Genomic DNA, 11,162 nt, shown 5'->3' on the forward strand with positions numbered 1-11,162 from the left:
TCCGTAAGAACCGACAGCATTTCTATGTAGCCTGGTGGGCGGTGGGGGCTTTGGCCCTCCTTGTCCACAGCGCACAGAAGGGTTGGCCGGCCAGGAAGGGGGGTCAGAGGTGCCCAGAGGGTTAGAAGCCCAGGCTGGGGGGAGGCGGGTCCATGGGGTAACTGGCCGGCCGGCTGTGTCCAGGGGGCGCTACAGCGTGCAGAAGGGGCCTGTGTCATGGCGCTTGGGCCTTCGCACGCCCTGGATGACCACTCCGGGCGCCGCGGGGAAGCGCGCGTTATAGCAATCCTCCACGTGGTAAGCGGCGGGGCCGGGGCTGCGGGCTGCAGAGGGAGAAGGCAGGAGCCCCATGCGGCTGCGCGCCGGCCGCTGCCCGGGCCCCACCGCCCCAGGCCTCCGCGCAGCCTGGCCCCCGCTCCGAGGTCTCCTTACAGCAGTTAACCCAGGAGGCGAACGCGCGCGAGCGGCTCATGGAGAAGGCGGGCGGGCGCAGGCTCTGCAGGCGGCACCCGGGGAGGATGTCGTAGGTGTTGGGGCTGGGGCGCTTCTCGCCCGGGGGCGGCAGAGGGTCCTGCCACGGGGGCCGGGCACTGCGACCTGCACCCCGGGCCCGCAGCAGCCCCAGAGGCGCGCGCGACTGAGCGGCCTTCGGGACAGGGCGGCGGCCCACGAAGCTGATGGCTGGGAAGGCGTGACCGCAGAGCTGAGGGTAGTCCGCCAGCGGTGGCAACTGTGGGCAAGGAGGCGGCTGAAGCCCCGCCCACCGACCCACAGGCCCCGTCCCTCACGGACACGCCCCCTTTCCCCGAGGCCCCTCCCACTCCAGCCTCACAGGCCCCGCCCTACAGGCCCCTCCCGTCCCGCCCTTTTCCCCAAGGCCCCTCCCACTCCAGCCTCACAGGCCCCTCCCCTCCCACGGCCCCTCCTACCCCGTCTCTCACCGCCCCGCCTCCTTTCCCCAAGGCCCCTCCCACTCCAGCCTCACAGGCCCCTCCCCTCCCACGGCCCCTCCTACCCTGTCCCTCACCGCCCCGCCCCCTTTTCCCCAAGGCCCCTCCCGCTCAGGCCTCACAGCCCCGCCCCCGCAGAACCTTCTGGGCCCGCGCCCCACCTTCTGCTTGCGGCTGAAGTCGGCCTTCTGCCTGAAGGGCCTCTCACTCTGGAACCACACCGTCTGCCACGCCCCGCGGCCAGCGGCCTCTGCAGGGGGGCAGTGTCATTGGGGCGCGCAGGCTGGGGGTGCGGGCCCCCGTCCAGGACCCGAGCGGCGGTGGGGAGCGCGCAGGGAGGGGCACGCACCGCGGGCGGGGCGCTTGCGGCCGATGCTGAAGTGGGGGTGCGGGGAGGATTCGCGCACCGAAGCATCGGGCACCTGGTACGTGGTGGGGCCGGGGTAGTCCAGGTCGATCAGGATGGGGGGGCGTTGCTCCAGCCCTGGCAGGAAGCAAGCTCTGGGCCTGGGTCCTCCCAGCAGGCCCCTCCCGCCCCTGCCCCGCCCCCTCAGGCAGTCTGCCCCCCCCCTCCCCCCGCCGCACTCACACAGCTTCTTCCGGTTCCCGGTGCAGACCCGCCAGGACTCCCGGAGGGGACCCAGGTTTATCCTGAGGCCCTCGGGGAACTCCTGCACCGCTGGGGGCCGCATCTTCCCGTAGGCCCAGGGGCAGGGGCCCCACCACACAGCCTTGGGCCTGCAACAGAGGGCAGCCTCCGTCCACCCAGACTGCCGGCCGCCCCATCCCCATGCAGCGGCCCCCGCCCGCCCCGCCCCGCCCCGCCCCGCCCCCCAGCCTTCGCCCTCGAAGTTACTGGATCGGCATTAAGGACTCCTGTCTCAGGGGGCCGTGGGTCCAGTGTTTGCCGCCATTGATGTAAAAGTTTGCCAGGAATTTCACAGCCTTCTGGTCAAAATTCATTTGTCAGTGTCTCTGGCTGCCTCCCTTGGGGACACCACCAGGCTCTGTGACCTCAATGGCCTGTCATGCCCAGGCCCCCCACCCCCACTCTGTTGCCGGGAATTCCAGGTCCAGCCCTGGAGGGGCTGTGGCCACAGGATCCCTCCACTGACCTGCCTGGTGGGTCACCCTGGGCCACCTTGGAGAGGATCCCCGGCCTGCCTGGCTTAGTCCCTTCCCCCCTCGCTCCGCCCTAGCAGGGGTTCTGGGAGGACTGACACGGCAGTAGGCAGAAAAGGGCGTGGGAGCTGTGCAATGCCCAGCTGTACAGGGCCAGCTGGAAGGAGGCATGAGGGTGGGATAGGAGGTCCAGGGAGCTCCCGGCCCCCATGGAGAGCCAGCCCTCAGGAAGGCCAGGCAAGGCCCATGGGCCTGGGGACTGTGCTGACCCTGGTCACCTGGGGTCCCTGGCCGGGCTGAGGGGTGGGAGCCTGCGTTCTGCCTGGAGGCACAGAGGCCAGAAGGCCAGAAAGTGTCACAGATGATGGGGCCGACCAGGCCAAAGGGCAAACGGATGATGACCCCGATTGAGTGTGAGCCCATCTGGGCGCCACGGCCCTCCAAGTGCCCTCGGAAGTTGACCCGCTTGCCAGCCCCAGCCCTGGCCTTGGCCTCACCCACCGGCAGGACCTGGCCAAGCACATCTCCTCCCCTGGGCCCGGCCTGGCCGTGGGAGGCATCCGGATGGAGACTCGCTGAGGAAAGGGCATTAATCCGGCGGGGCGAGGGCTCGGCCAGGGCTCCGGGCCCTTCGGGTGTACGAAGTTCTCTGAGGGCAGAGTTGGCAGAGACCACAGATGCTCGGGAGCAGAGCCCTGTTGGCGGACATTGGGCTGGCTCCGAGTTCTCCGACAGACACTGCCATGGTGGGTGACGTTGTGCGCATGTCTTCGGCTAAATGCCTCTCATTCCGCAGGAGCTGTTCCTAGGAGTGGAGGCAATGGGCCACGGTGTGTAACCGCGTGTGTGGAGCGATCTGTGTTCCCAAACTGCTTCCCAGACGGCACCCACCCGAGGAGCGCCGTTCCCGCTGTCACCACAGCAAGGAAACTGCCTTTGTCAGCACGGATCTGATTCAACTCACCCTCCTGTCCAGACGGTTATGGACTGCATCTCCCCCCCACACACACACTCCCCGAAGATGCTCACATTCTGTGTGCATTCTTCTGTTGGGGCGGTACTTCGCCATAGCTTTGTCATGTAAGGGCTTTTTATACTGATATCCTATCTGTTTGCAACACTTGTTACACATTCCCCCGGTTTGTAGCCGCCTCTTAGTACTGCTTATGCCGTTTTTTGACATGTACTTGAACCTGCTAATCTTTCCTGTTATGATATTGCATTTGTATGGTTAGAAAGTCCTTCCTTACAAAAAGGAAAAAGTCGGGATTTGTTTAAAATGGAAAATAGCGGCGCTAACCGGTGTGGCTCAGTGGATAGAGCGTTGGCCTGCGGACTCAAGGGTCCCGGGTTCAATTCCGGGCAAGGGCATATACCTTGGTTGCGGGCACATCCCCAGTGGGGGGCGGGGGGTGCAGGAGGCAGCTGATTGATGTTTCTCTCTCATCGATGTTTCTAACTCTCTATCCCTCTCCTTTCTTCTCTGTAAAAAAAAACAATAAAATATATTTTAAAAATAAATAAATAAAATGGAAGACAGCTCCAGCTCCAGGGAAGACGGCCCCCCTCACTGCGGGGGCTTGTCCCCGTGCCCCTGGGGCTCCCGGGCCTCTGGCCTGAGAAGGGGACTTGGGGTACACGGGGGTTCTCTTAGCCTCACCCTGGGGGCCTGTGGCCTCCTGAGGGTAACCCTGGCCCCAGCCTCCGGCAGGGCCAACTTGGGTCCTGGCTGCAGCGATAGGCACCACCTCCTGGGCCCTGAGGTCCCGGCATCACACCTCCCACCGGCTACTGTGGGCCTTGGTGTCCCACCTGTGAAATGGGCACTCGCAGGGCTAAGGACAGGCCTGGCCAGGGGGTGCCCAGCAATGGGGCTTGCTCACAATGGTTGTCAAGCAACAGAGACGCCTCCCAGGGAGGGAGCCAGACCAGAGGAGGGAGCACACAGCAAAGGTGGAGTTGAGGCAAGATGACAGCTACCCAGAAACACTACCTCTTCACGCCGGAACCGCACTACGTCCCGGGGTAAGCGCGGGGGCTGCGGGGACGGGGAGCGGCTCAGGCCAGGGGAGAGGGAACCCCAGAGCTGGTCTTCAGGGTGGGGCAGGGCCCCGGCCTCCCCTCCCTGCTGGCGGAGTGCCAGAGCAGAAAGCCGGGACAGCCAACAGCTGGCGGGAAAACGCCCGACGCTCACACCACAGTGCTCCACACTCTAAAGACGGGATGAGCACCCGGAGTAAACTGACCAGCAGACGCCAGGCTGCCTCACTGGGCAGCCCCCTGTAAACCCTGACCACGCCCTCTATGGAGTGCGGGCACCCACACCACCTGCACCTGTGAGCGAGGAAAAAGGGGGGCCAGGAACCAGACCTAACTTCCCAGGAGTTCCGGGGGCAAAGGGGGGTCAGGAGAGCCTGAGCCCCCCCACTACCCCGAAAGGTCTCCCCCCAGATATACCCACAGCACCTCCCACGTGGTTGTGTCCCTCAGCTCGGCCCTCACTTCCTCCAGCAGCCCTCCCGCCTGCCTCCCAAATCCTGGTCCTGTTCCCTGACTCCTGGCCTCCTGGGTGGCAAGGGTCTGAGCCAGACCTCCCCCCCGCCCCCCTCCCCCCCGCCAGGCCTTCCCACGGCGCCACCTTGCTGTGCACAGCAGGCCTCCCGGTGCCGGGCAGGACCCCACGCCATCCCTGTAAATGCTTCCAGGCATTCCGTTCCGCCGCCTCTGCCACCTGTAAGCCCCTTGCTGCTGGCCGACGTGGTGGGGACACGGCGGGTCAGTGCTCGGCACGTGCCGCCCATTCGGCCTGGACAGCCCGGCAGCCCCGTCGCTGTGCCCTCCATCCCGAGGTCCAGGTGGAGGTCGGGGACCTGGCCTGGGACTGGCGGGCTGGCTCCTGCCCTCGCCCACTGGCCCTGCCTCCTCCTTCCTTCTCTCCCACCCCCAGCTATGCTGGCTTCTACCCGCAGCTGCGCTACCAGGTGGGCAACACCTACGGGCGGACCACGGCGCAGCTGCTCACGGACCCCAGCGTGCAGAAGAGCCCGTGCTCGGTGCTGTCCCCCATCTCCAAGCCCAAGTTCATCGAGGACTTCAGCAAGTCCAAGCCGCCCCCGACCCCCTGCCGGGACCTGGCCGAGCCCTACATCCCCCACTACACAGGTGAGCCCAGGCCCCCCCCCCCCCCCCCCCGCCCCTCTGCGCCCCCTGCCCTGCCGCTCACGCTGCCGTCCACAGGCCTGAAGCCCTTCAAGAACTTCGAGGTCCTGGGCAAGTTCTCCCCGCCGGAGGCGGAGGCCGAAGGACCCCCGGGGGCGGAGAGTGCATGCTGGCAGTCCCCACTGCCTCCCGGCTTCATGCCCTACCCGCCCTACCCCCCGTGCCCACCCGGCAGGAAGACCGTCTCCAGGGGCCTTGGGCACCCGGGCCTGCGGCTGGCATATGGGGAGGAGGCCTGGAAGCCCACCCCCCTCCAAGAGGCCCCTGGGCGGTACCAGGTAACTGGGACACTGGGACCGGCCTCACCCAGCGAGACCCGGGTGGGGGTGGGGGTGCTGACCCGCCCCGTCCCGTCCCAGCTGTACCACTGCCGGAGGGATGAGTGCCCCAGCCCGGGCCAGCAGCAGGAGACCCTGGACGTGGGCAGGTTCCACAGGCTGCCCCAACTGGACCACCCCAACCTGATTCAACGCAAGGCCATCTCAGGTGGGTGCGGGGCCTGGGTGGGAGGACACCCCCAAGGCCCCAGGGGCCCCGCAGGGGGGTGAGAGCAAGGGCTGCCCGCGTTTCTGCGGCTGGAAGCCCATGCCCGTCTGGCCCCAACAAGGAGGTGCCGTGTTTACGAAGGAGCCGGGGCGGGAGCCGGGGCGGGCTTCCCTGGCACCAGGGCAGTGGGCGGCGAAGGGACCCGAGGTGGCACCTGACCTCTCCCTCCCAGGCTACGCTGGCTTCATCCCCCGGTACGCCTGGGTGATGGGCATGAATTACCGCAACGGGGTCACACAGGCCATGGACGAGTTTGACAAAAGCCAGGTACGAGGACAGCAGCCCTGGGCCCACCCCTGGGACTGGGGGGCATAGCTGGGGTGGGGAGCCAGCATGGTCACGGCAACCCCCCGGTGGAGGGGATGACAAGACCCCTAAGCATTAACCATTCCAATGTCAGCCCCGCCGGCCGGGCACTTGCGGCTAAATACCTGGTGGGGGCGCCCGCCAGTCACACCTGCCCTTTCCCCAGTTCCTGTCTAGAAACCCCATCTGTGCCCTGGGCAAGAGGCTGCCCCGAACCTACTGGCCCAGCAACACCATCTACAGCAGCCAGGGCCTGATCCCCTTCTACATGGGGTTCATCCCGTGTGAGTGCGGTGACCACGGGGGCGGGGCGGGGCAGGTGGTTGGGGCCCTTCCCCCTGCTGCTGCACAGGCCCAGGGCTGGCGCTATGTCCCTGAGGTTCCCCAGGCAGGATGGCCCAGCACGGCCTCTGGTACAGTCACAGATAGACCAGCTGCCTCAGCCAGGGGACCCCGCCCCTGCCCCGCCCTGGGCCCCGCCGAGCGCCTCAGTGTGGCCCTCCCCACGCAGACATGCAGGACCACTACGGGATGACCTTCGGCAACAGCACGCGCCAGGCCTACCGGAAGGAACGGGAGCGGAAGCACCGGGCACTATGAAAATGCTTTAATGGTGTCTGTACAACTCAGATGTCAGGAAGGAAGACAGTGCACAGTGAGACAGGGTCAGGAGGACAGACAGAGTGAATAAAGAGTTCTCACGCTTCCGGTAGCAGGAGCTCTAGGCCACCTCCTCCTCGGCCTCCTCCTCAAACTCGCCCTCCTCCTCGGCCGTGGCGTCCTGGTACTGCTGGTACTCGGACACCAGGTCGTTCATGTTGCTCTCGGCCTCGGTGAACTCCATCTCGTCCATGCCCTCGCCCGTGTACCAGTGCAGGAAGGCCTTGCGCCGGAACATGGCCGTGAACTGCTCCGAGATGCGCTTGAACAGCTCCTGGATGGCCGTGCTGTTGCCGATGAAGGTGGCCGACATCTTCAGCCCCCGGGGCGGGATGTCGCACACGGCCGTCTTCACGTTGTTGGGGATCCACTCCACGAAGTAGCTGCTGTTCTTGTTCTGCACGTTGAGCATCTGCTCGTCCACCTCCTTCATGGACATGCGGCCCCGGAACACGGCGGCCACGGTCAGGTAGCGGCCATGGCGGGGGTCGCAGGCGGCCATCATGTTCTTGGCGTCGAACATCTGCTGGGTGAGCTCGGGCACCGTCAGGGCGCGGTACTGCTGGCTGCCCCGGCTGGTGAGGGGCGCGAAGCCGGGCATGAAGAAGTGCAGGCGCGGGAAGGGCACCATGTTCACGGCCAGCTTGCGCAGGTCGGCGTTGAGCTGGCCGGGGAAGCGGAGGCAGGTGGTGACCCCGCTCATGGTGGCCGACACCAGGTGGTTCAGATCGCCGTAGGTGGGCGTGGTCAGCTTGAGGGTGCGGAAGCAGATGTCGTACAGCGCCTCGTTGTCGATGCAGTAGGTCTCGTCCGTGTTCTCCACCAGCTGGTGCACGGAGAGCGTGGCGTTGTAGGGCTCCACCACCGTGTCCGACACCTTGGGCGAGGGCACCACGCTGAAGGTGTTCATGATGCGGTCGGGGTACTCCTCCCGGATCTTGCTGATGAGGAGGGTGCCCATCCCGGACCCGGTGCCCCCGCCCAGCGAGTGGGTCAGCTGGAAGCCCTGCAGGCAGTCACAGCTCTCGGCCTCCTTCCGCACCACGTCCAGGACAGAGTCGACCAGCTCTGCGCCCTCCGTGTAGTGCCCCTTGGCCCAGTTGTTCCCGGCGCCGCTCTGACCTGCAGGAGAGGGCAGCAGGTCACTCGGTGGCCGGGCATGTGTCACCCGTCATCACTGGGCCAGAAAAGCCAACCACCTGGTGTGAGGTGACACAGGGCTCACCCTACAGGTAAAGCAGGTAGACCCCACATAAGGCAGCGACCTGCCTCGTTAAAAATTAACTTAGGAGCTGCGCTGAAATGACTTAACAATAAGCCAGCCCCTCCCACTCGGCCCCTGCCAATTCCCAAGGACAGATGAGCCGCCACTGCCTTCTCGGCGGGGAGATTACATCGCCACTCGCCCCGCCCGGACAGCTGGGCCTTCCTCCCAAAGCGGCTTTGGGCGAGGGATTGAGTGACGCGCAGGGGAGGGTGTCCAGCCGGGGGCCCCAGCTCCTGCGCGAGGTGCAGTGCGGATCGGACCTCGCTCTCTGCGGTTCTGAGGGCGGTGACCTTGGGCACCTCTTGACCTTTCGGCCCTCCTGGCTACACAGGCGGCTCACCGAAGACGAAGTTGTCCGGCCGGAAGATCTGCCCGAAGGGCCCCGAGCGCACCGAGTCCATGGTGCCGGGCTCCAGGTCCACGAGCACCGCGCGGGGCACGTACTTGCCACCTGGAGGGGCGGGAGGGCGCCGGTGAGGACCTGGCCGCGGGGGCGGCAGGAGGGGGCGGGCAAGGGACGCGAGGTCTCACCGGTGGCTTCGTTGTAGTAGACATTGATCCGCTCCAGCTGCAGGTCGCTGTCCCCGTGGTACGTGCCCGTAGGGTCGATGCCGTGCTCATCGCTTATCACTTCCCAGAACTGCGAGACGCGGGCGGGCCGGGCTGAGTCACGGCGGCGCAGCCCGGGACCGGCCCCGCCCCGGACGGGCGCGGCCTTCCCCTCCCCTCCCCTCCGCTCCCCTCCCCCTTAGGCCTCCCACTCCCCGCGGCCGGGCCGGTCCCCGGGGGGCCCGCGCCGGCGCCCCCGCCCGAACTCCGGCCCCGCACGGGGCCGCAATGCGGGGGCGCCGCCCGCCCGCCGCCATCTTTCCTGTCCGCCCAGCCCGCCTGGGAGGTCCGCCCGCGCTAGGTCCCCGGCGCCCGTCCCTCACCTTAGCGCCAATCTGGTTGCCGCACTGGCCGGCCTGCAGGTGCACGATCTCCCTCATGGTGGCGGCGGCGCAGATGGAAAAACAGAACCAGAAGCCGAGCAGCGGGAGCGCAGAATGCTACAACCGACGCTCCGCCGCCGTTTATATACCCATAGCACCCGCCTCCTCCAGCTTCCTATTGGGCTGCCAGAACGAGGCTGGCCAGCGGCCTCGTTTGATTGACTGCAGCCCCGTCAATCAATCCGCCTAACGCCCGCCTTCTCAACTCCGTCGCTGTTTATTGGCCAGGCGAGGCCCCTGCTCTCGCTCTAGAGGGACCCCCCATCGCGCTGCGGCGCTCAGCCCATTGGGTGTTTCAAATGATTGATTTGTCCCCTCATTGGCTGGCTCCGGAGAGCACGCCGCCAGGCCGGCGCTATTGGCCGCGCGGGGCCAGCGTCCTGGTAACCGCCGCAGTGCCGCGGGCGCGCGCGGGCTGGAGGGCGCGCGCGGGCTCCGGGCTGGCGGGGCCGAGGGCGAAGGCGGGCGCAGGGGCGGGCGGGAGTCTGGGGAAGCACCGACGGGGCGGCGGCCCGGAAGCCCCGGTGGGCGAGCGCCTCCGGAGGGCCGCTGCCTGCGACCGCCGCGTAACGAGGACGTGCGTGGCCGGCGCCGTCCTGCGGGGTTCGGAGCCATCCACGGACGAGACGAACAGGGCTCGGGGGTCTGGGGCGGCGGCTCCAGGACGGGCGGCGGGTGGAGTAGGGCCTCCCCGGAGCCGCCGAGGGCTCGGGCTCTGCGCCCCTCCGTGGGCCCTGGGCCCGCTCGGGTGGCGGTCAGGTGAGGGAGCACGTGGGCCCCGCGCGGGGGCGGGGGGGGGGGCAGGGCGGGTCCGCCCGCAGCCCGCAGCCCTGAGCTTGTTGTGGAGACCGCGCTGGCCCGGCTCCCGTCGCCTTGGTGCCTGGGCCCAACGCTACGCTGCTCCGGGGAGACTAGGGCGGTGCCCAGACCTCCCTGGGCGCTGGCGGGGCTGCAGGCTCCGGCTCTGTTGCCCGAGCGGTGCTAGGCACCTGGACGGGGCCGCAGCTCCCCGGCCGAGAGCTCGGGTGCCTGGCAACGGGCGGGGCTGGGAAAACAAGGGCCTGCCCCCGGGGAACCTTGCCGCCTCCAGCGAATCGCCGTCCCGCTGTGCGGGCCCTTCCCCGACCCCACCCTCCCCTGGCGCGTTGCTCGCCCTGCGGTGGAACCCCCGCTACCGGGGAACAAGCGAGAAGATCCCGTAAGCACGAAGCCCCCGGGACGACGAGGTGCTGACTTGGATCCAGTGCATCCAGGCCGCACATGGGCTTCAGCTCCAGGCCCAGCAAAGCAGCAAAACCGGAACCAGCTGCATTGACTAATGACCCCCTGGCCACACCGGTCCACGGAGGACACACCTGCAGAGCTGATGAATGTCCTATCAGGGCCCACCCAGCCTTCTAGAACCCTCACCTTAAATCCCTTCCACCCGGGGCTGCGCCTGCGTCTTACCCTTCTCCCCCCTTACCTGCACCCCCCTCCCTCCTGAGCCCATTTCCTCTGCGCTCCCAGCCACCCCTGCGGCTTTGTAAATAAACTTTCTCTTAGTGTTTGAATCTTGCTTCTGAATTCTTTAACCGGAACTCAAATGCGGAGGCTGCTGAGTCAAGGTGTGACCCGACTCCAGTCACCAGTAACGTTCTGGTGCCATTTCCGACACCACACAGCCAAGGCCTGCATGCCCTGCCAAGTGCCTTCTATCTGCTGATGTTGGGGGGAGCACAGCTCAGGAAGGAAAAACGTAAACACGTGGTTGCGCCTTGACTGCATCCAGCCGTGCGCTGGTGTCATCCTTAACGTTTACCGAAGGGACGGGTAGCTCACACCCTTCATGGGCCCTGCTCGGCTTTCCGGGGGGTGGCCACTGGGCCTCTGGATTCCGGTTTGTTTGTTTGTTTTAATATCTTCATTGATTTCAGAGAGGAGGGAGAGGGAGAGGGAAACATCAGTGATGACAGAGAATCCTTGATCGGCTGCCTCCTGCATTCCTACTGAGGATGGAGCCCGCAACCCAGGCATGTGCCCTTGACCGGAATCGAACCTGGGACCCTTCAGACCGATGCTCTATCCACTAAGCCAGACGTCCTCAAACTACGGCCCGCG

General features: G+C 66.6%; 3 protein-coding genes across 3 annotated transcripts; 1 reads left to right on the forward strand and 2 right to left on the reverse strand.

Moving 5' to 3' along the window:
• On the reverse strand, positions 1 to 2,727 carry STPG3 (sperm-tail PG-rich repeat containing 3). Its single transcript, XM_054727600.1, has 6 exons — positions 2,574 to 2,727; positions 1,540 to 1,688; positions 1,300 to 1,434; positions 1,112 to 1,200; positions 433 to 730; positions 1 to 323 (listed from the first exon to the last, which is right to left on the reverse strand). Exons 1-6 carry the CDS (start codon positions 2,660 to 2,662, stop codon positions 190 to 192), a joined length of 894 nt encoding a protein of 297 aa, XP_054583575.1. The 5' UTR covers positions 2,663 to 2,727; the 3' UTR covers positions 1 to 189.
• A 1,210-nt stretch (positions 2,728 to 3,937) lies between these two features.
• On the forward strand, positions 3,938 to 6,743 carry FAM166A (family with sequence similarity 166 member A). The gene is made up of 7 exons (XM_008152651.3): positions 3,938 to 4,097; positions 5,020 to 5,234; positions 5,310 to 5,569; positions 5,651 to 5,777; positions 6,010 to 6,104; positions 6,310 to 6,427; positions 6,655 to 6,743. Exons 1-7 carry the CDS (start codon positions 4,042 to 4,044, stop codon positions 6,741 to 6,743), a joined length of 960 nt encoding a protein of 319 aa, XP_008150873.1. The 5' UTR covers positions 3,938 to 4,041.
• TUBB4B (tubulin beta 4B class IVb) lies at positions 6,736 to 9,136 on the reverse strand. Its single transcript, XM_008152467.3, has 4 exons — positions 9,003 to 9,136; positions 8,602 to 8,710; positions 8,411 to 8,521; positions 6,736 to 7,925 (listed from the first exon to the last, which is right to left on the reverse strand). Exons 1-4 carry the CDS (start codon positions 9,057 to 9,059, stop codon positions 6,865 to 6,867), a joined length of 1,338 nt encoding a protein of 445 aa, XP_008150689.1. The 5' UTR covers positions 9,060 to 9,136; the 3' UTR covers positions 6,736 to 6,864.
• Positions 9,137 to 11,162: the final 2,026 nt, after the last annotated feature.

The sequence above is a fragment of the Eptesicus fuscus genome, chromosome 15 (assembly GCF_027574615.1).
Source record: "Eptesicus fuscus isolate TK198812 chromosome 15, DD_ASM_mEF_20220401, whole genome shotgun sequence".
NCBI lineage: Eukaryota > Metazoa > Chordata > Mammalia > Chiroptera > Vespertilionidae > Eptesicus > Eptesicus fuscus.